The following is a 22,768-nucleotide window of genomic DNA, read 5'->3' as shown; positions in this document are numbered from 1 at the left end:
GAATAAAAAAATTAATATTAATATTGAACTGATTGCAAAAAGACAACCATAATAGCACTGCTACTGAGTTCACACATATACAGTTGACGTTCATATCCCCTGAACAAACAGGGAGTCATACACATAAATACACCTGCTGAAACATGCACTCAAAACACACACACACACACACACACACACACACACACACACACACACACACACACACACACACACACACACACACAAGCAGACATGCACTCATGTATACAAACACACATACACATGCAAGCACACACATATACACACATATGCATATATGATTACACATACACACAGGCACAGATATGCACACACCTAATATGAAAAGTGCACAATATACACACATGCATACCTAATACACAAAGTGCACAACATATAAATATGCACCAAAACACACACATGCATTCAAAATTAACACACATATGTAGATGCACACACACACACACACACACACACACACACACACACACACACACACACACACACGTGAGCACACACACAAACATATGCAAATTACCACACACATATGCATGCACACATACCACACACACACATGCACACTTATCACAGACACACAAAACATACATGCATACACACACACACACATACACATATACACACACACACACATGCACATATATATGCACGCACACACACACACACACACACACACACACACACACACACACACACACACACACACACACACATGTACGCTTACCACAAACACAAACATATGCAAACTTACCACACACACATATGCATGCACACATACCGCACACACACATGCACACATACCACACACATGCACACTTATCACACAGACACACACACACACACACACACACACACACACACACACACACACACACACACAGACACACACATCCATACTTACCAAACACCACACACACACACATACACATACACACACACACACACACACACACACACACACACACACACACACACACACACACACACACACACATATATGTACACATCTCACACACATATACATGCATACTTACACACACACACACGCACACACACACACACACACACACACACACACACACACACACACACACACACACACACACATACACATACATGCTTATACATATACATACAAATTTCATTTTATACATATTCATACAAATACATATTTTTCTGTTTTGATTTTTATCATATTACTGTTTTGCATAAATGTTTATTTTTTGCTCATTTTATATTTATGCGTGTATAAGAGTTTGGCATAATTTGTTTTATTTCTTAAAGAATCAGAAAGCAAAGTATTGGAATTTACTGTATTTTAACTTAAACTTTTTTTTATAAATGAAACTATTTTTGTCTGATCATAGTTTTAACAGTACTATTATTGAAAAATATTTTTCCTACATTCTAATCAATGTGTGACTAGAAGAACATGAGCAAATTAGTGCTCTCTTTTACTTACGCACCAAAACATGCAGCAGATTGTACTAATTATAGAAAAACAAGTGACTGCCTTCTAGGTGGAGACAAGATGAGGTTATAAGGGATGATTATACTTTTATTATTGCTCTGTTTATTTTGGACTGCAGTTGTGACATGGTGAGTTTTATGGAAAAGATAAAAAGCCAGCTGCCTTTGATAAGACTGTTCTCCTGATCAAGAATGCTCACAAACTTTCAGCAGTGAAGTTGTTACAACAGAGACGGTTTGTGAAACTTAAGTAGCCAGGTAGAATTATTTTGTCATAGGGTAAAGGTGTCTGCTGACAGCTTACAAGCCGTGCTGTCAATTTGCTTTGTACTCAAACAAGCAATCAGAGCTAAAAATGGTGGTGATTGAAATGAATTACAGATCTATGACAGCCCCGGTGGGGATTGTCCGTTTCTTTGAGATTTTTTTGTCCTGTACAGCATTCAGCCTGGCAGCATATGTTCGGGCATATGGTGGCAACTATGGGGCCTGGTGCATGTTCACTTGGTGTTTCGTCTTTGTTGTCTCTGTGCTCATCTTGATCATGGAACTGACTGGAGTCTGTAAAAAGCTGCCCATCTCCTGGGATGACTTCACATCTGCATTCTCCATGTTAGCTGCTTTGATGATTTTGACTACTTCAATAATATACCCTATTAAGTTTCTCAGTGATATGAGTGGGACGCATGGAGTGAAATATACCTATATAGCATCTGCAACCGCTATGTCCTGCCTCTGCTTTGTAGCCTACACTATTGAAATTGGACTTACACGGGCTAAACCAGGAGAACTTACTGGGCTGATGGCTACTGTTCCAGGCCACCTCAAGGTACTAGAGGCATATGTAGCATGCATCATTTTTGTAAGTGTGGATGAAGGACACCTATACGCTGTCAATGCAGGACGGCAGTGGTCCATGGCAGTCTACTGCCTCTGCTTCATCGTCACTCTGCTCATCATTATCTTAAGCATCGGCAATTTAATACATAGCATGCCGTTCCCCTTTGAGAAGTTTTTGGTGGGCTATAACATTGCTGCTGTACTTCTATATGTTGTAAATGCCATAGTCTGGCCCATTTTCTCTTTTGACAAGAAACTTGGAGGAAATCAGCGTCATAAAGACAGCCTAATTAGCACCACTGTACTTACATACATAAACCTGGTGGCTTATATTATTGACTTGGCATACTCGACAAAGCTGGTGTTTTTCACAACCCAGTAGCTTTATCAGTCATGTTTCCTGAGGTATGGTTTTATAAGAGCATTGCTTAACTGGACATATGGACATACAATTATTTTAGGAAATCTTTGTTACAATTTATTATGTGTGTTGTCCTCTGTAAAGATGATGTGTCTACTCTGGCATGTCTTAATGTGTGGAAGAACTGACTTTGTGTACTAATTACAACATTGTCTGTAAACCTATGGAAATGTTGGGTAGTTGCTGAAATTGCTTTGCATAAACTAATATGTCCCCCTGCCAAATATTCAAGGTTAGAGTTCTTTTTCTATTAAATACAAGTCACTTTTTATAAAAGTAAGTTTTTTCTTCTGATACATTTTTTAAATACATGCTTACAGTTTTGTCTTAGTCTGTTGCTAGATAAGTGGCAATTGTGACAGCTCTTTCACTTTAAGCGAGTCAGAGTCTAGAGCCGTATAAATTTAATTATTGTGATACTGTCTTCTTAGATTCTAGCGAAAATCACAAAAGTAGCTGCACAAAGACTATCATTTGAAGAGGACTGTAGAAAAGTAGAGTGTGATAAAAGGCAATGGATTTGTCATTGCCTTGAATATGTAACTTTTCCACAAACACATATAGTTCCAAATGAAAAGGAAGTAAGAGTGTGATTGAAAGATCACCTTAATTGGCTTGTGGAAATGACTGTCATGCTATCAGATGGAGGCCATGTTTGGGCAGTGCCTTTGTGGGCTTTGGAAAGAATTATAACTGTTCTGTTCACTTTTAAAGGAACTCAGGAAATGTGCTAATATTACAGATGCATTTTAGTTTAGCTTTCATTAGTGACCAGACCACCAACAGTCTGATGTGAGGGTGATAGCACTGTACTCATGTATGTAGCTGAGGGTATCATGGTGAGACTTTGAAAGAACAAGTGCCAGGGTTAAGGGGGATGGAATGAGTTACTTTTGGGTGTTCTGAGAAGCTGCTTGGCCATTTAAGAGGCTGTCAGGATGGAGAGGATTTAGCCAGCAAAACCTAATTGGATCCAAGAAGTGGGAAGGGCAAACCAAACAAATACATGGGGCAATCAAATTATTTGATATTTTTAAAATATGGCTAATGAAAATAAAGAATAAATAAAGAAAATAAACTCACACTCCAAATCAACTGTTTAGATGTCCTCTATCTGACACCACTAGAATCCTTAGTCTCATCCGTAGTTCGTGTGTGATTTTGAAGTGAACTGCATTTATTTTTTGCAGTTAAACATTTTTAGGGCTGTCCTCCCAAAATGTTAATATTGCATGTGAAAGTATACAACTGCATGTACAGAATGAGAAGCTGTTTTTACTCCTGTGTTAGATTCTTTTTAACCCACCTACTACATTCTTTGCTCTTTGCCCCCCCCCCCCCCAACATCTACCTCCTCCGTATCATTGAGCCCAGGTTAAATGGTAAAATTACAGACCTTTATTCTACATGGACTAACTTTCATGGGTGTGGAGTACCTGTTGAAGGAATATGTTGAAAAGGTTATCGTACGTGTACAATTCTACAGAACTGCAGCAAACCAGCAAGGCCTAGGGTCATTGTCATTAGATAAATATTAACCTGACAGTTCATGGTACAAGATCGTCTACAGTCTGACTCAAATGTCAAGTTACAGCTTAGAAAAAACATACTGATAATTTGCTTGAACAGAGGGTTACAGAAACCTAGTATTCAGTAAAAGTCAGAACTATGACTATAGAATGTTATTTTTGAGATGGCCACTTTAGCTTGCCAGTGTCATGTAGTAAGGGCATGTACATGAAAAATTCTGACATATGCTTTTCCTTAGAAGATAGGGAGATTAAACAGGTTGTCACACACATCTGGAAATATATGACGTAAGAGTCCCTGTGACTTAAGGACTGCCATCAGTGTAGTCAGCTTGGAAATGCATTTGGTACTTACATTAACATACAGTCACAAAAAACAGAAATACTATTTCTATATTGGGAAAAGAACAACATATTGGGATTTATGGTATGGGTTTAGGTGCCTTGTAAAAATTTCAGTCGCTACTTGGTTTATTTTGATATTCAGTTTTTTATGTTGGTAAATGAGTATTTTGAATATATTGGATATGGAATTGTTTATTGCCTGGTGATTTGACTCTGGTCCATTATTAACTGCTTATAAAATCATTGATACACGTGACATTTTATAATTAAACTGATTTGCAATGTGATCAGGGAATGATATTTGAATAGCACTAGATCAATTATTGATTCTTTAGAACTGGTTCTTTATGATCCACTTCCAGAAATGTTTCATTTTTAGACTATTAAAATCGTAAAAAAATTAGAGATATAGATGATTAGGAGTACAGGGGGCATATGATCTATTTACATTGTTTTAAATTTTACTCCATTACTTATACTGCAAAATGCACTTCACTGTAAATCACAGTTGCTTGTTGTATGCTATTGCTAACTGTTTCAAACAAAACAGCTTTGCATTAAATAAAAAGGGACCATGGTTAAAAAGGTAAAGTGTGTCAGTGTAGCACAAATATTTGCTTCAAAACTTGTAATACATTTTGTAATAAACTGCCATATTTCCTTGCTACACACAATCAACCAGAGCTATATTATCAGCAGGTTAAAATGTTTTAAAATTGTTCTAACATAAGATTAATGGTGCTGCACTGTCTGGGGTTCTGTCTATTACAAATAATGGGCCAGATTCGAAAAGAGTTGCTGTCAGTGTAAGTCTGCCCTGATTTAGAAAGACCTACTCTCAGTATAAGTGACTTACTTTGGTGTAAGGCCCATCTATAAACAGGCTTACTGGGGTCCAGATTCCATAAGACTTGCTCTCAGCCTGCTCTCAGTGAGAACAAGTCTTTTGGAATTGGGCCCAATGTGCCTGTTGTAACAGAACATGTGCAGTAATTAAGAGTTTTATATAACATTTCAGGATTTCCGTGGAACAATAGCACTCAACATTTGCTTGCATTGTTTGTGTTATTACAGGCAGCTACGCATTAAAGGGTAGTAACATGATCATTTTGTTGTTTTTGGTTAAATTATGGTGATGTCTTGCTTAAAGAAAGGGAGATAAAACGAGTATGTACAATTCTACTCATGAAACAAAACAAAACAAAAATTTTCAAGATAATCTGATAAAACTCCATTATCATAGTTGTTTTTTATGAAGTTTTCCAAAACAGAAGAATAGATCTATGAAAAACTAAAAAAATGAAATAGTAATAGAGGGTCAGGTAAATAATATGAAGGACCCTAACTGGTGTTGTTTGTGCCACTGTAATCCCTTTTTTCCTGTATGATGTCAGTTCTTCCAAAACAACATATGCAAGTTATATACATCAGGCATAACTTTTGTACATTTGAACATTTTCTGCAGTCTTGTCTCTTTCCCTACTGCTGTTTGTTGTGAATTTGCAAGTCCTTCAGTATGCATGCATCGCAAATTGTGTGCCCTCTTAAGAAGCGACTTGAAAAATGGTAAATTAGAGAGATTCATTTTTATTATTTTTGGAAACATTAAAACAAATCTGTACATATGGATTTGCCCTAAATATGTTACCACAAATAACCTTACCACAGAAATGTATTCTTTAAATGCTTTTTGCTAATTTCAGTCCTTCATTTACGGTGGTCCCTTATTTCCCTTCTAGGTGGATCAGTGTTGGGACAGCAGGAGTTGGTGCTATCACATTGCAGATGTAAGGGTCCCTGTGTATCCCATGACACTCTACATTCGATGAATAGATGGGGGGTATTTTGCATTCGCAGTACAGGATACTTAGTTATGTGGGTGAGGGTCTTTTGTCTGCATACCTGACTGCTAAATCTCTGACCTTTAGGGAGTATCTCCCAGATGGAAGACATATGTATTCCTCCTCCACCCCATGCACTAATGAATGGTGCTAGTTCACGGGTGCTACTCCCTTAGTCATCCCTCCATCCTTTGCTGAACATATCATAACTAGGACATTGGAGGAATTAAGACTTCTGGCAGTATAAATGAATACCATCATGCTATGAAAACAGGCTGGCACACAGCAAAATACAAATAGAACAAAATGTAAGTATTCCCAGTTTGTGGCACAAAATAGCCACCTTGATCTCCAAGCATATTGTTAATGAGATTATACACAAAATTAAGGAATGAGATATCCAAGACTTGCATTCCATCTACTATTTTCAGTGGTTTCTGCCTGTATTCCTGTAGTCTTGCAATTTTACATTTTATCTTGTCTCAATCCCTTTAAGATCTCAGTTTTTGTTCAGTGAGTGGTTTGCAAGGGTCTGACAGAGAATATGGTTCTAACATTTCCCTTTTAATTAATTAATAATTCATTACAATTTACTGGTTTTAATTTTAATGCCTTTGTGCTTGATGTCAGAGACTGGGACACCTATGCTTCTTAGTAGGGTGCCTAGACAGGAGACTTTTTTCCTCTGATTGCCCACTTCCACACTGGGATACTTACAGAATTCCAAATCAGCCCTAAAAGTCCATCAACATCAGCATATCCTGAACAAGAACTTATGCCATTTTTAACCATCCAAACATTTGAAAAGAAGGCTGTTTTTATAAGTTTTTCCCATTACGTAAGCAGTAAAGGTACAACCAGGTATGCACACGTCTAATATCATTACTCCTATTGAAAATCAGGTATTCTGTTGTGATAAGTCTCAAACCAAGGCCCCTAGCAACTATAGCATAGTGCATTAACCCACCATGCCATACATTTTTTTAAGAACCCCTGCCATGTTTTAATCAGAAGGGATTTACCTTTGTTCGAACCCCATAGCCCAGACATAAGTAAATCCTAATACATACATACGTGCATACCTGGAAAGTGATTAGTCAGTGTTGTTAAACATTCTATTTTTAAAAAATAAAGGGGAGAAGAAAGTGAACATTTTTTTCAGTCATGTTTAACTTTTCCCTTGAGTCTTGTAGACTAAGAACACAAGTAGTGCAGATGGTGGTGTTCTGTTCTGTAACAAATTAAATAAACTGAATAAAAGCCTTTAACATTTTGATGAATGCAGGGATGTGACAGGACAAAAATGAAATGAAAACCTAGGGTTGAAATTACCACACATTAAAAATGACTCTTGGGTATCACAGCCCAATTTAACACATTAGCCGCACAAATAAGTTCAGTACAGCATTCTTTGCAAAAAAATGCGGCTGGTTATGTAAAATGAGATATTCTAATGCAGACACTTGCTGCATTATTAAACATACAATACTTAAATAAAGCCAAACAGTGGGAGATCTATTTTACACAGGGGTTAGCCAAGTTATAGAACAGTCTCATATCATGTATATAGCTTTGTATGAATATAAACTTCTATAAAACTCACTTTGTCAGTTTGTAGGCTAAATCTGAATAACAAACTATGTACAATAAAATTTTCAGTCACACTCTTGTTACTAAACTGTTTGTTTTATTTTTAATTATAGTAAAAGTTACTAGATTACAGTTGCTATCTACTGGGAATGCCATCACTAGCTTTAACAATCAGGAAGTAGGCTGTGGAGCACTTTCTCTAATTTCTTTTTGAATCTGTTTCTATGTGCATCTAGCTTTTTTTGAAATATTATGCTATTTATTTTCAGTGTTAGTTATATAATTTGTGACATCGTGTATACAGGGAAGAAGGAGTAGCTACATTCCATATTTGTATGGCCTTAAGAAAACACAATCATTTGACGTTACTGATTCTATTTACAGAATCAATAAAAAGTTTTAAATCTAGGTGATGATAGTCCACGTGTGTGTGTGTGTGTGTGTGTGTGTGTGTGTGTGTGTGTGTGTGTGTGTGTGTGTGTGTGTGAATTGTCAAACTGTATCTTAGCTACAGAATGTAGTTTGGAACTGCAATCCTGAGTATGAACAAATACACTAAATAATCTAATCTGTAAAGCCTAACATTCAAATGCAACATAAGATGCTATATAACAAACGGCCATATTATTTCCTTTTAATGAAACTTGGGATGAATGATTTTCTGAATGTTCACAAGTAACTACATCTCCGTGGATATTCATGGCAACATTACTCAGCTGCTTAAAATATCCTATGTATGAGGTATTGTACTTAGCAGGATATAATATAGCTACATTTTACTTATTCGTTATCTTACTTGCCCCCAGTGAATTAATAAAATGCAACTTGCTATAGCTTTGCTTCATGAATAATGCTGAGACACACCCATATGGAAAAGACAATGAGGCCAAATGGTAATATGAGGTATGGAAGCCTGCTTTAAATATTAAGCCCCACTCCATGGTAGGGAACTGGATTATAAGGGGATTTCATAGGTTCATAGGTAGGTACTAGGCTATCGGCCCAAGGGCCTACGTAAGCCTAGCCAACAAGGTTCCCTGGCTTACGCCACCCAAGAAAGTTATTTTCCTGTGCCACTGTCGAGCAGAGACACAGAAGTGATCCCCTGGGTGTATTTCATATTTCCCATCCACTCATCAAGATTTGTCTTGAAGAGTGCTAATGAAGAATTTATTCATGACTTGCTTTTGCTGAGGAGCATGGCACTCCTGATACTGGACTGGTCCTGAAACCTTGGCCTTCCATTCTCTCTCTTCCTGCTGTTGCTTTTGCCGAGTCTTTTTGTTGTTTGGATGTAACTCTCTGTGGGCAAGAAATCTAGACATAGCCAGAAAAATGTGAGGGAGGGAGACAAAGGTCCAAAATCAGGGACAGTTTTTAAATATAACTCTTATAAACTTAGAAAGTTGCTAGAATGATAGTTTTTGCATTAGCATATATTTTTCTGAAGGCTATGAAGTCTTAAACTCAGATGTCATTGTTTAGTGGCATCAGTCTTCACTGATTTGCCAGAAAACCACACATTTTAAGAAGAACAGACCAAATTTCTGAGGCAAACATCTGGACAGTTGAGAGATATGTTGTGTTCTCCATGGATTTTATGATTTCCTCCTACTGCTCATGGCTTTGCAGGTACTGCTGTTTCCAATATAAGACGTTCCAATTTTGTGATTTTTCTTTCTTTCTTTTCTATACTCTCTTTGACTCTTTGGGGATCTGTCTTCCTCTTGCTGATGTCCTCAACTGAGGAGCTGCTTGGCGAGCCCACCTCCCTTATACTTACGTACCAAACAGCTTCATAGGTTCATAGATTAGTACTAAGCTAACTGCCCTTGCAAGCCATTTTAAGCCTAGCCAATTATCCCTTGTGAGACTCAAACCCTGCACCTTGTGTTCGTAAGGCAAACACCTTAACCATTAGGCCACCCTCTTGCCTTTTCTGTTGTTCCCCTTCTCCATTTACAGTGTCCTCTGATCTGTCCATCTGCCTTGATGAGTGGAGTTTGCACTCTCATCCTATGACATGCTGGATGGCTTCCTTTTGTACAAAGTGTTGCTTACTTCCATTTCCTGTATTTCTTCATTTGATGTTTGAGCCTTTCTTAACTCCGTAGCCCTCTTTAACAGTTACCATGCCTTTTTGGGAGTTTTAGGATGGCTTGGTGCCATGACATATTTGTCAGTAATTTTTCCTGGGTATTGGAGCATGGAGTTCATGCCTCTTTTTCTTAGTTCCCCTCTAATTATGTTGTATTTGTGCATTTGGTGCTGTGGACTAGCTGAGTAATATTTGCATTCTGGGTCTATAAGTTTTATTTGCTTGCACTCATAACACTCCATTATTTTCTTGTGTAGGAGTGAAGCTTACAATCATATGTTTGGCTGCTCTTTGGACCTCTGATTTTTCCATGTTCTGCGTATGTTGTCCACTTCCAGGTCCACATTCTCAGGAGGGATGTTTATTAGACCCTGAAAAAATGTACAACTCTATGTGGAACACTGTCATCAATTTCAGTAATTTTCAGATTCTTCCTCTTTAATCTGTTTTTTTGTAAAGTCATCTCACTTCAGCTTTTTCACTTCATCCTCTAGGATTTTTTAGTCTTCCTAGGCACCTTGCCTGCTGTGCATTTATATATATATATATATTTTTTGCTGGTCTTCATGCACACTACTATTTTCTGCTGCTGGGCTTCTGTTATTTCCCCTCAGGAAATCTATATATATTGAGACTTTCTCCACCATCTGGAGCAATCTTTCTGTATCTGTTGCTAGGTGTCCTTCTTTTTGCTGCTTTGAAGTTGATCCTGTTTTGGCACAGTTTCCTTTCTTTATCTCACTTCTGTTTCCACTCTTCTTTGATTTTATTTAGATTTTCTTCCTCAGCTGAACTAGAGCTCAGGTTTTGGCACTCAGCTTGGTTAGCTCCTGTCAGGAAGTGAGAGTGTATGAAACATTTTAATACTATATTTGAACATTTAAACTTCCCATTTTCTGGTGCAGATCTTTGATGATAATGTGCATAGTAGGATAGTAATATGGCATATTTGCAATATGTTAAAACTGCTTCTCTAGGTCTCATCAAAATGACACATTACAGCTCTGTACTGAATGTATTTCCTCTATTTAAAAAAAAAAAAACAACATGAGAATTTACTGTTACAGGGCAACATTTGTAGAAAACATTGCACACTGAGTTCTTATGCTGTAGGTGCATTGATATTGTTTTTCTGTCACAATTGTAAGCAATCACAGAGACCACCCCGGTCTGTCAGAAAATGCAGCTTAAAATGAAACTGCCTCAAGCACAGAAACAACTTAGAAAAAAAATATTTTTCGGTCACATCTCCTTGCTGTCTTTGCTAAAACATCACAGCACTGCACTGACATAAAGATATATTTTATTTTATATGGCTATCATAGTGAAAACAAAGAAATTCAGCTCAAATATAATGAAGGAAGTATTCTCAAAGATTTAAATAGCAGAAGATTTAGCATAACGTAGATCAACGCTGATTCTGTATGAATGAGTTTTGGCATAGCAATGTCATGCTGGGGAAAGGCTGCTTAGAAAACAGTGTTGCTGCAATAGTAGCAGTAGTCATGCTGTTGGAGAAGCAATGTTATGGGTGGTTATGTGACTAAAGGGAATGCTCAAAGAGGTGGTGTGTCTGATGATATGTGTGCTCACAGGTGCAATGAAGTACATCATGGCTTTAAGACAGACACTGACAGCAGCCCAAACAAGGGAACCACAAAGTACCAAATCATATTTCTAAGTTGTTTCTGTGTTTGAGGCAGTTTCGTTTTAAGTTGCATTCTCTGACAGATCGGGTGGTCTCTGTGATTGCTTACTTTTGTGATAGAAAAACAGCTTCTTGTACCTGTAGTATAAGAGAAACTCAGTGTGCATTTCTATAAAATGTTGTCCTGTAACAGTAAATTCTCATGTTGTTTTTCTTTTAAAATAGAGGAAACCTACTCACTACTGAGCTGTAATGTTTCATCACGATGACACCTAGAGAATCAGTTTAACATACTGGAGATAAAGTGGGGAGATAGTAAATTCAGAAATTGGGAAGAGGAAGCAGACGAGTATACAGAAGGCCAACATGAATGGAAGATAGGTGATGGAGAAGACAGGCATTTGTTTTAGTGGAAAATGTGCGATTTTCCATTTTTTAAAAAAAGAGTAGAGGGGAGAATGTAGCAAGGAGCTAATGCAGCGAGGGAGGAAGGAGGGACTAGACAAGGAAAAATGGCCAGGCAAACAAACATTCAACACAGAGACTGACAGGGGAGGTACTGCAACAAGGGATGGGTGATAGTAGAGTGACACAGATTGGCAGAGGGTGGACAACTAGTGATATGGAGGACTGGACTACAAATGTGAATAAGTGATAACACATAAGTAAGTGGAGCACTTTGCTGAGAGATAGGATGGGTGGTAGAGAGGACCTGACTTACCAGACTGGGGGGGATGTCGGTCACCTTCATTCCCTGGAAGTCCAATGGATGTGGCTGGATGACCACATGACTATATCAGCTGCACAGGAAGATGCTGCAGAGTGCCAGTGTGGACATCCAACTTCTGAGCCATCACTTTTCTCACCAGCTTCCATACATGCTCTTGGATGACCCGGTGGAATCCACCACACCAGTCTCAGAGGAGAAACCTTCACCTGCCTTCTAAAGGAGGTGGTCACAGGGGACACCAGTAAGCTCTCCAGGCTACCCTCTACAGGATGGGCATCATCAATGTGTCAAGAGGTAGGACTGAGGACTGATGGGGACCCAGCAGCAGGCATGGTGGCTGGTGCAGAGTTAGTTGATTGGCTCCTTACCTCAGCCTGCACCACAGTTGACCCAGGGGAAAAAAAGAAAAAAAACTACAGCAGACTAATACATGCTTATGATAATTTATTTAAATATTTCAGTGTAGACAACTATAAAGTCATCTATCCTTTTGTTTAGACAGCCTGTTATATCTCTATAAACAGGCTGCCTCATTGAATCTGATCTCCTTAGCCACTGTAAAATATACAACATACATTAATTAGTATTTCATATCCCTGATAATAGAATGTAACTAAAGCAACAGGAGACAGGCAGACTGTACAGTACCAAACCAAGTGTGGAATGCTTACAACATGAAGTTAGCTTCCTCACCTTAATCAATGCACCTCATTAGTGGAGTGGGCCCAGATGGTGCCTCCCCATATACCTGTACCTATACCTACACTGCTCATCAGAGTGACTGAGTGATGCCAATGGCATTACTCCATGCCCTAGCAAGCTGGTAGCAGGAATCAGTCTCAACGGGGGGCAGGCATCATTCTGCTGCAGCAGGTACACATTTTAGTTTGAGTGCAGCAGGTGGAGGAAACTTTTAGCTTTTTGGTTGTACCAGGCAGAAGCTCTGTTCAAGTAAGCACATTAAGAGGACATGCCTATTCTACAAGTCAGAATAAGGCAGAAAATGGAAGGCTGGTGCATGTTGACACATGTAGTGGACACCAAGTGACATGCATCATCAAGCAACGTGGTTGAATGATGCAAAAGAACATCAGAATGGACATGCAATGAACAAGGCTTGCAGTAGCTGCATATACTTGCAGTGTAGGGTAGCCATCCCATGTCCTATTACTATGCAGCATAAACCCCTATGGTCATTTGCTAAGGGCAACTGATTACAGTGGTATCCCTGCAATCTCTAATCAAGTAATCATGTGACTAGAGACAAGTGGTAACTGCAAACATCTTTGTTTTTTGCTTTTTATTCTGGCAGGAAACCAGACAGAACTCTGGGCAGTAGTAACAGTAGGCACTGCCAGCAGGAGAATATAGATGTTTTTGTTTGTTTTCCTTTTTTTTTTTAAATTACTTTCACAGTGACTGACTGGGATGATCAGTGCATACCTTTGTTTTTTTGCTTAAGAGTTCTAGATACAGCTAAAAATAATGGAAAAAAGCCTAAAATTAGGGACATTTTTTATAAATATTTGTTTAATCCACTTAAATTGTTAACATCACAAGATGTTTTACATGAACATGCATTTTCTGAATGATAAAAGGTACAAAACTCTAACAAATGGCATTACTGACTGACTATAATCTGCAGTGATTTACCAGAAAATCAAACTGGATATATCAAAAATATGAGAACAAATCAGGGACAGCTGAGAGGTATGGTTCCCTGACTCAGCAACATTAGTCTTGCGCAGTAGCAAACATTATGTGGCTACTTTTTATCACTTTTGGCAATCACAGCTGACTGCCAAAGTGGAGATCTGTTTGAGGAAAGAAGAAGACTGGAAGCATAACTGTTAACTGCATTTCATTATAAGGAAAGTTCCTCATTCTGAGCGCTTAAAATTTCATGTTCCCCAGTGTTTTCATTGAAGAGGGTCTCTCTCACTTTTGTTGTTATGATTTCTTTTAAACAACTGGCCATGATAAATAACACTGAATGATATTACTTTATCAAAAGAACTTTTTAATATGTGTGAAGAAAAAAAATGTTACTAACCATCATACAAGCTGCCTAGTTAAAATTATTAGTAATTGTTTGTGTGTTCCACATTTTGCCCCTTTGTTCCATGCTGTGAGAGGTAGTATTCCACATTTTAGAGGTGGAAGGCAAAGAGTTATGGAAGGCAGTCACTGAAAGAAAAAAAATGGCAGGTAGAGGTCGATCATATAGTGAGCATTGTTGTTTCTTGTTGGGGATGGAGGTGGTGTAGGGGGAAATTCCCCCACGTGTGGTGCTGGGGTCATGTGCTGAAGCTGTTGCTTGGTGCACACATAGCAGCATGTTGACAGAGCTGCATCCAGCAGTGGGCGACCAAGGCAGTCTGGGGACTCTCACATTTTCTTTTATAATTAAAAAAAATGATGCTTTTGTTTTTTATGGGCATTCTTCTTTAATAATGCCCTTTGCGTTTGGTCACACACACCTGTTGCATCTGTGCATGAGTCATCATCACACATACCTGTTTCTTTCCTCTTTCTGTGAGCATGGAATTCCAATACAAGGAAGACATTCCTCAAGCTGCTTTTTCAACATGAATGGACAAGTAAGGAGCTGGCAGACAACACAAACGGACAAATAAGTGTGTGTGTGTGTGTGTGTGTGTGTGTGTGTGTGTGTGTGTGTGTGTGTGTGTGTGTAAATACCCTAAATTCCCTAGTTCAGGATAGCAGGTGGTTAGTTATTCGTTACAGGAAACAAGAGCCTGAATCCTCTGCCCCGACCACAAAACTGCTAAAAAATGAGTTTCCAGTGCATTTTTCAAGGAACTGACTTTCAGGTGTATTTTTCAAGGAATTGTGAGCTTCAAGGGAAGAGAAGTTTACTGTTGCTCATGCTAAGTCTGTTTACAATGTGCAACTGTTTTGTTTAGCAAATGCTATCACTATTCTGTTGTAGGCTTAAAAATCATTGTTAGTAGCACAACAGGTTACATACTTGCTTTTGCTGCAGAAGGCAATGGGTTCTACTCCTACAGCATGTGGATGGATTACTGATACTGTATTGTACTTTAAGGGGGTGGGGTGCTGGAGTCTTGAGTATGCCTTCCTTTGGATGAGATGCCTAGTAAGTATGAACCTGTTATCTAGTTTACCATCCATTCCCTTTTGCAATATTACCAGATTACCATTTTTAATGTAACATAGGCAATTTATTCTTAAAGGCAGCAGGCACTGAATTTGTAGATGAAACACTGAAATACAAAGTTGTTTGCAAGCAGCAACCTCTTCATTACTTACAGATCTCTTTAATGTGGAATTACTCATTGCCTTTACTTCTGCAGAGATTGTGCATCTTGACTGATATTGGTGGATTGTAATGACAAATATTTGAGGGGCCTTTTATGGTTGAAATGTTCTGAATTGGGCAGTTTTGTCATTATTGGTTCATATATTTTGTTTCATTGCTTACTGGAAAAATGTTCAAAACTACAAATTTAAAGCACACTCTGACAAGTGGTACTGTATTATGCAAGGAATGTAATTTAATACGATCAAGAAGGTGAATCAAAGAATACATGTATGTTTGTATGGTCCTAAAAATGTGTGCAAGGGCCTATGATTTGAAAACATCTCAAAGGTAAACTTTATCTGCCAGTGGCCAGACACATTTTCTTTTAATGTGGGTTTCAGTACTACTTCAGTGAATGTGAGTTTCAAGGGCTGAGAAGTTTTAATACTAAGTCTGTTTTCATTGTGAGACTGTATTGCTTTATTTAGCAATTGTCTAGAGTTATATAATTTGAAATGAAAGTTTTAAATGAAATCCAAATATCTGTAAACATTGTAGAAGTAAAGTAGAAAACAGTATATACACTGAGAGCTTTGAACAGTATTTATGGTAACTGGGGAGAAATAGCCAAGTAATGGGACACTGGAAGGGCTACTGGGGGAGGGCTGTGTATGGGGGGACCTGAGGGGCTGTGTATGGGGGGAGCCCAGTCCATTAACCTGTCTATGGCCCCATTTGAACATGATGACATACAATGTTGTGAACATCGACATCTGAGTGTTTCATTTTGATGAATGCCCAGGATATCGAACAGCTAAATATTGAGCTGTTGATGTAAATTCCCAGAACATCAGCAAAGGTAAGCGCATGGGAAGTCAATTATTTGCGATCTCATGATCTCAGAGTTGGTGAGTTGGTATAATTAATTAGCAGTGGGTGTTGGGAATGCAGGGGGCTCCCCCCATAAAATAGGCAATTTATATTTTAGTTTTGGTTTCAGTATTATGGGATTCATGTTTTTTGGCTCGGTGTTAGACCTTTCAATGTTCTGTTGAGTTGACTATATATATATATATATATATATATATATGTGTGTGTGTATGTGTGTATATGTGTGTATATGTGTGTGTGTGTATGTGTGTGTATATATATATATATATATATATATATATATATATATATATATATAGCTATAGATATATTCTGCATTTTTTAAACTGACCAACTCAGTATGTATCAGAATTATATTACTGATGTTACATTGTGAAATGAAAAGCAAAAATAGGCTCCCTATTGAAATGTCGGCACTTGAAATGCTGAGTGCCAAAAAAACGAAAAAAAAAAACAAAACAAAAACCCAGAGAAGAACGACTATCAAAAATCACTTTTCTCCTTTAAACTTATTTTTGCATGGGGGAGCCTGCACTCCCACATGCTCCAAACTTGTATATAACTACTCCAAGATTGCCATACCTTGAAGAAAAGGGAATATTCCAAGATATAGCATCTTGGACTTCGTATATGTAATTCCATTCTTTTTGCAATTCAGTCTCCATGTTTCAGGACTCGATGTAGCAGGTCCAACATTTCAAATGGTTACCCCAAAAATATTTTTCTTTCATTGGAAACAGTAATATATTCTGGCATTTTTACATGTTATAGCAAAACAGGCAAATTTTACATGTGCTAAGAGGCATAACCATTTCTGAGATTATGCTGCTGCTTTCCTGAATAGTTACTTAGCTGTACAAAACAAAATGAAAGGAGAATTATGAAGGATTCTTGTCCGGAAAATTTCATAAGAATGCTTTTTAGCAGTAGAGAGAGAGACTGTCTTATGAAGTTAGTGTAGGATTCAGACCACAATGGCCTTTGTAAACTGGCAGAGTGAAACTTTTTACAAAACAGCTGAAAACAAATATATAGATTAAAATAAACAAAAGCTACCAAAAACATTAATTTATCATGTTGGTGTCATTTCAGAGTTAAACTGAGCGTTTCTTTATAAAAAGGATCTTTTCATTCTTTGTATATGTTAAAAGCATAAGAAAATATTGAAAAATGTCTTTTTCATTAAAATTCAAGATGCAGCCACTGCTTTTTTCTTTTAGGGTAACAACCCAGTCCGATAATATTTTAAAAATAATCATGGCAGTAATATACACTGCACGTTTCATGAATAGCTGTTGAATCATTTTTGGAGATATAGGCTATAAACCAAAGAACAACAATCACTTTGAGCAGGCAATATTCATGGGGCATGCCTTTCGAAAATGCTCAGCAGATGACGGGCTAAACATGCCATCTGTAGTTGCTGTTGCAGTTGTTATAATGACAGTGGGCAGGATTCACGAAGCCTTCGTGTAAGAGTTGCAAGGCTTACACGGAGGCTGCAGTTAAACGGTGTGACGTCAGCATGTCATGCATCTGCATGAGGGCATGCTGAATCACACCTAAGGCTTACACAGTCTGTGGAAGACAGTAGGGGGCATGTCCATAGGCCGAGCCCTGCAAACGGGCACGCCCCCAGAAGAGTAAAAGTCCCTAAAGTAAACCCCCACGACAGAGTCTATGGAAATGTGAATAAACACAACACAACACATGCCCCCACAGACTATGAACATAAAATATATAAATGAACATGTTATATATTTTTTTAAAATTGTAAAGATGTTTGCCCGTGAGTGTGCTCGTTTGCGTGGGCATGCCCGGCGCTTAGCCACAGTTAGCAGTCAGTGGAAAAGCATATAAGAACTAAATATGCAAAGTAAGCCAAAAAGCAATAGCGTAGCGGTAGAGACGTCGGCTGAAGAGCAGGCAGTCATGGCTCGAGCCCCCACAACATCAATTTTTATTTTTAGTGAAATAAGCATGAAACAAGTCCCTGACATATATGTACACACATAAAATTAAATTTTATGTAAAATGTAATTAAATGGGCCATTTATTTTGAAGAAATGTGAGAACAAAATAATAAGAATGCCAGATGTGCCTATAGCTGAGCTACAGTTTAACAAGTTGAGTGCATCTGCCCGTAGGTGAGCAGTGGTTTAACAGGTGCAAAATGAGTGCCCATAGGTGAGCAGTGGTTCAACAGGTGCAAAATGAGTGCCCATAGGTGAGCAGTGGTATAACGGGTGCAAAATGAGTGCTTGTAGGTGAGCAGTGGTTTAACACACTGAAACTGTGTGCCCCTAGCTGAGCTGAGTGTAAGATGCGTGCTGACAGCCAAATGAAGCGTAAACCAGCATACCCCATTTGCGCGGAGCTGCGCGTCGCGCCAACAAGCTAACCGACGGGCAATGTTGAGCAAGCTGTAACAAAACTGCCTTTACACAGACACACCTCCTAGCCTGTGTAGACAGTCACAAAATATAAAAAGCAGTGGCCAGGTTCGAACCCAGGATACCATGCACCATAGTCAATGCACTGAACCACTAAGCCATGACAGCTGTTCTGAGAAATGCAGTAATAGCAAATATATAGGAATTAATAGAAAGAGGAGCATGACAAAGCAGGTTTTGTGAAGCTGATACAATTCCAAAATGGCCAATCACAGATAAGTGCGGGAAAAACGGCATATATAAGCTCCATAGGCGGGAATACACATCATAACCGATTGTAGAACTAACCTGCAGCCAGAATGTCAGGAGTAGGTGAAGGCAGTTGCTTTCGAGCACAGAGGTGGGGCGTTGAGGAGTCCAAATATATGGTTTGGCTCCTTGTCCACAATCATGAGACCCAACTCATGCAGGGCCAGGTCCTGTGGGGAGCATATGGGGCTGAGGCGTGGGAAAGGTTGGCTCATGATCTTACCAGTGCCACAGGGATTCCAAGGACTGGTGAGCAGGTCCGTCACCACCATGTGGACCTGAAGAGATGGAAGCAGGACCAACTGAACCTTTGGATCCAGGAGGCCCGGCAAATGCCCAATGCCCCACTACTGAGTAAGTTGCATCTAATTATGTATGTAAGAAATTAACCTAGCTGATATTATGGAGATGTGTATTCCAATATTACTTTATTTATATTACAGCTGCAGGTGTCCATTCTGCGAACCGCAGAGCCTATGGCGATAGGCTGGTGCAGTTGCGCCACCAGGCAGGTCAATAATCCTCTCCCTGTAACTGTAAATAAATATAAAAGTATGACAGTTAGCAAAAGAGTGCAGTGTAGTCACTAAGTAATAAAATGTGCAAGTAACAGTGTAAGAGTGTTTGCAAGTATTGCTTGATTACAAAAGTGTGTTGCAGTCTGTAATCCAACCAGAAAAATGAAAATGTCTGAAATAAAGATGTCCCACCTGTAATATAATAGTACACAACCTGCAGCAGGCTGAAAAGTACAGCTGCAGATAATGAGCAAAACACATGCGTGAAATATATCAATGTTGAAATACTGAAACATGACAGTGAGACTGTTGGAAAGGATTGTAATAACTACAGATAAAACATGTAAATAAAGCCTAGAAGTACCATCCTGAATTGTAAAAATAAAACAAGTGAGAGAGTGTGAGAAAGAGTTATGAATCCACCAATAAAGTAGTAATAACTCCTGAATAGAGTATACTGCAGTCAGTACAGAATGAAATGAACGTGACAAGCAGAACCAAACTGCGAAATGTGTTCAAAATTGCACAGCTGCAGCTGGAATGTGTATCCCAAAATCTGGATATGTTGCTCTCAGTCTTCAATATGCAGATAGTATGATTGTCTGAAATACCAAACATCCACAGTTGTCTATAGCTATATAAAGCAAATGTAGCAGGATGATGTAGCTGGACAGAGCCAGATATGAACGTGTATGAATAAAAATGAAAATGTATATTGATGTAGCAGTAACATTCCTATCACCAACTTGAAGTAGTTATCACATAGGAAACTGTAGGTAGAACTGTAGTGTGTATATATCTGCAGCTATTAGAAATGTACAGCATATGTATTGGTATTAGAAGGTGTTAATTATATTTTCTTCACAGTACCCTATAACTACATATAATCCATTCCACGTGAAATTGGTATGTGCAATCACAATTAACACCCCTGGACATTTGTCCTGTTGGGTCATACATATTTGCATGTACGTTGATGCATCTGCCCTGTTCATACATCCAAACCTGATGGCCTGTTGCCATCAATCAACCCTGCATGTTGTTGGACTGTGTATTGCTGTTCAAATTATGCATGTGTTATGCTTGCTGTTCAATGGTGTGAATATCTGGGTGTTTGGTTCATGGGAATACTAATGCATGCTGTTGCAACTAATTATGAATGGTAATGTATGTTACTAACCCAAACTGTCATGACATAATGCAAAACATAGGATGACAGGGAAGGCGGGTTCCAGCGGACCCACCTCTCCCACCTCAGCTGGCGAGTGCACCTGGCAGTAGTGCCCAGTCCAGACCCTCCTCCGGTGGCCCTGTGCCACCTGCGGGTGGAAGCGCTGCAGGGGATGGGGCTCATCCCCCCCTCTGCAAGTGTGGCCGGAGGAGAACCACCACTCACTTTCCGTAGCGTCCGGACTGTGGTGCGTAGGGAGATCCAGGAAGCTGTTCTTGGGCCCCTACGCCAGCTTGAGGCACAGGTGGCACAACTAATGGGCATGCCTGCTGCCTGGCCTACACAGCCCCCAGCACAGCCCCGTCTTGGGCAGTGCAGGCACAGTGGCAACTGCCCATGGGTGGGGATATCAGTTCCACTGTAGCCATCTGTGGGCTCATGGGCTCTGGATATCCAAACATCCATCCCCGTCAATTGTGTAACCCCCCCACACATGTCATACACCGCCCCTGTATGTGTCTTGTTTGTCTTGTCTGTTGACCTACCCAACCTACCTCCCCAGCTATACTGACTTCCTTTACCTGACATACCACTCTCACCTGAAAAAAAAAAAAAAAAAAAAAGGGCACTCTGTACCCACAAAAAAATTACGCCCCATACATAGCTGCCCATTTCACACACATGTCTGCTGGACATGGAAACTGTCAATTACAATTGGCTGTACAACAAGTATTATTGTTGTCCTTACACCTCTCTCAGGGGTGGAAGGTTTCAAATGTCACACCAAATTACAAACATATGCACAGCTGTTGCTGATGAAGAAATGGGCAGCTATGGGCCTTACCTACATCCCTCCTGCAAAACCCAAGCTTGTTTCCCTACTGTCTTACCCTCTTTGTGACCCCTTTTTCACCACTTTCCTGTCTCCCCATTTTCATTTCTTTCAAAGAAAATAGCGCAGGTGTGCTCAAGAGTAAGCACTTTTAAGTAGTTGTAAGCGGGTGTGCGTGGAGCTGAACGCCAGTGCGCATGCGTGACCTCCGCGCAAACCAGCGCTAACCCGGTTACAACTGCTTAAAAGTTCCTTAGTCACTCTGAATGACAGGTCCTGTAGTCTGTTCAAAAGCAAAATAAAATCCCACTGTCAGTCCTGAACCCAGGACCTTGGAAACACTAGTCTGCATGACTTACCACTAAGCCATAACTGTTACATTGTGCTACAATAAATATATCATATAATAGTAGGAATGAATGTAAAGGGAATATAGGATGTGTAGTACACAAAGCATGTCATGTATATTTACTGTCAAATCTAGTGGATTTCTATAATAGTAGTGTGCAAACAGAAACAGCCATGCTAGTTGGTAGCTAGTAGGTAATAATGTCACTGTATCACCTTGCAAGCCACACACATACTCAGAGCAGGATAATCCCTGCCCATACCCCACAACCTCTTACAGGAACACATCCGGACCAAGTAGTAAAATATGTGGAGCAAAGGGCCAAAAACAGGGACACATTCCAAATAATGTTACAACAAACTTAGACAGTTCAGAGAGTAACAGGTTCTGCATTTTGTTGGATGTTTGGAAGGGTATGAAGTCTGAAACTTAAATGTTTGTCACTATATTCTGACTTGAGCCCAGAGTGATTTGCCAGAAAGAGCTGTT

The 22,768-nt window shown here is 39.1% G+C and overlaps 1 protein-coding gene across 1 annotated transcript; it reads left to right on the top strand.

Moving 5' to 3' along the window:
- The first annotated feature begins 1,612 nt into the window (after window positions 1–1,612).
- Window positions 1,613–8,128, top strand: LOC122816460 (myeloid-associated differentiation marker homolog). The gene has a single exon (XM_044089267.1). It carries the CDS (start codon window positions 1,844–1,846, stop codon window positions 2,708–2,710), a length of 867 nt encoding a protein of 288 aa, XP_043945202.1. The 5' UTR covers window positions 1,613–1,843; the 3' UTR covers window positions 2,711–8,128.
- The last annotated feature ends 14,640 nt before the right edge of the window (window positions 8,129–22,768 follow it).

The sequence above is a fragment of the Protopterus annectens genome, chromosome 12.part0 (assembly GCF_019279795.1).
Source record: "Protopterus annectens isolate FY-2018-M chromosome 12.part0, PAN1.0, whole genome shotgun sequence".
Lineage (NCBI taxonomy): Eukaryota > Metazoa > Chordata > Ceratodontiformes > Protopteridae > Protopterus > Protopterus annectens.
The sequence above is the reverse complement of the archived record's forward strand: the minus strand, read 5'-3'. Positions and strand labels throughout refer to the sequence as shown.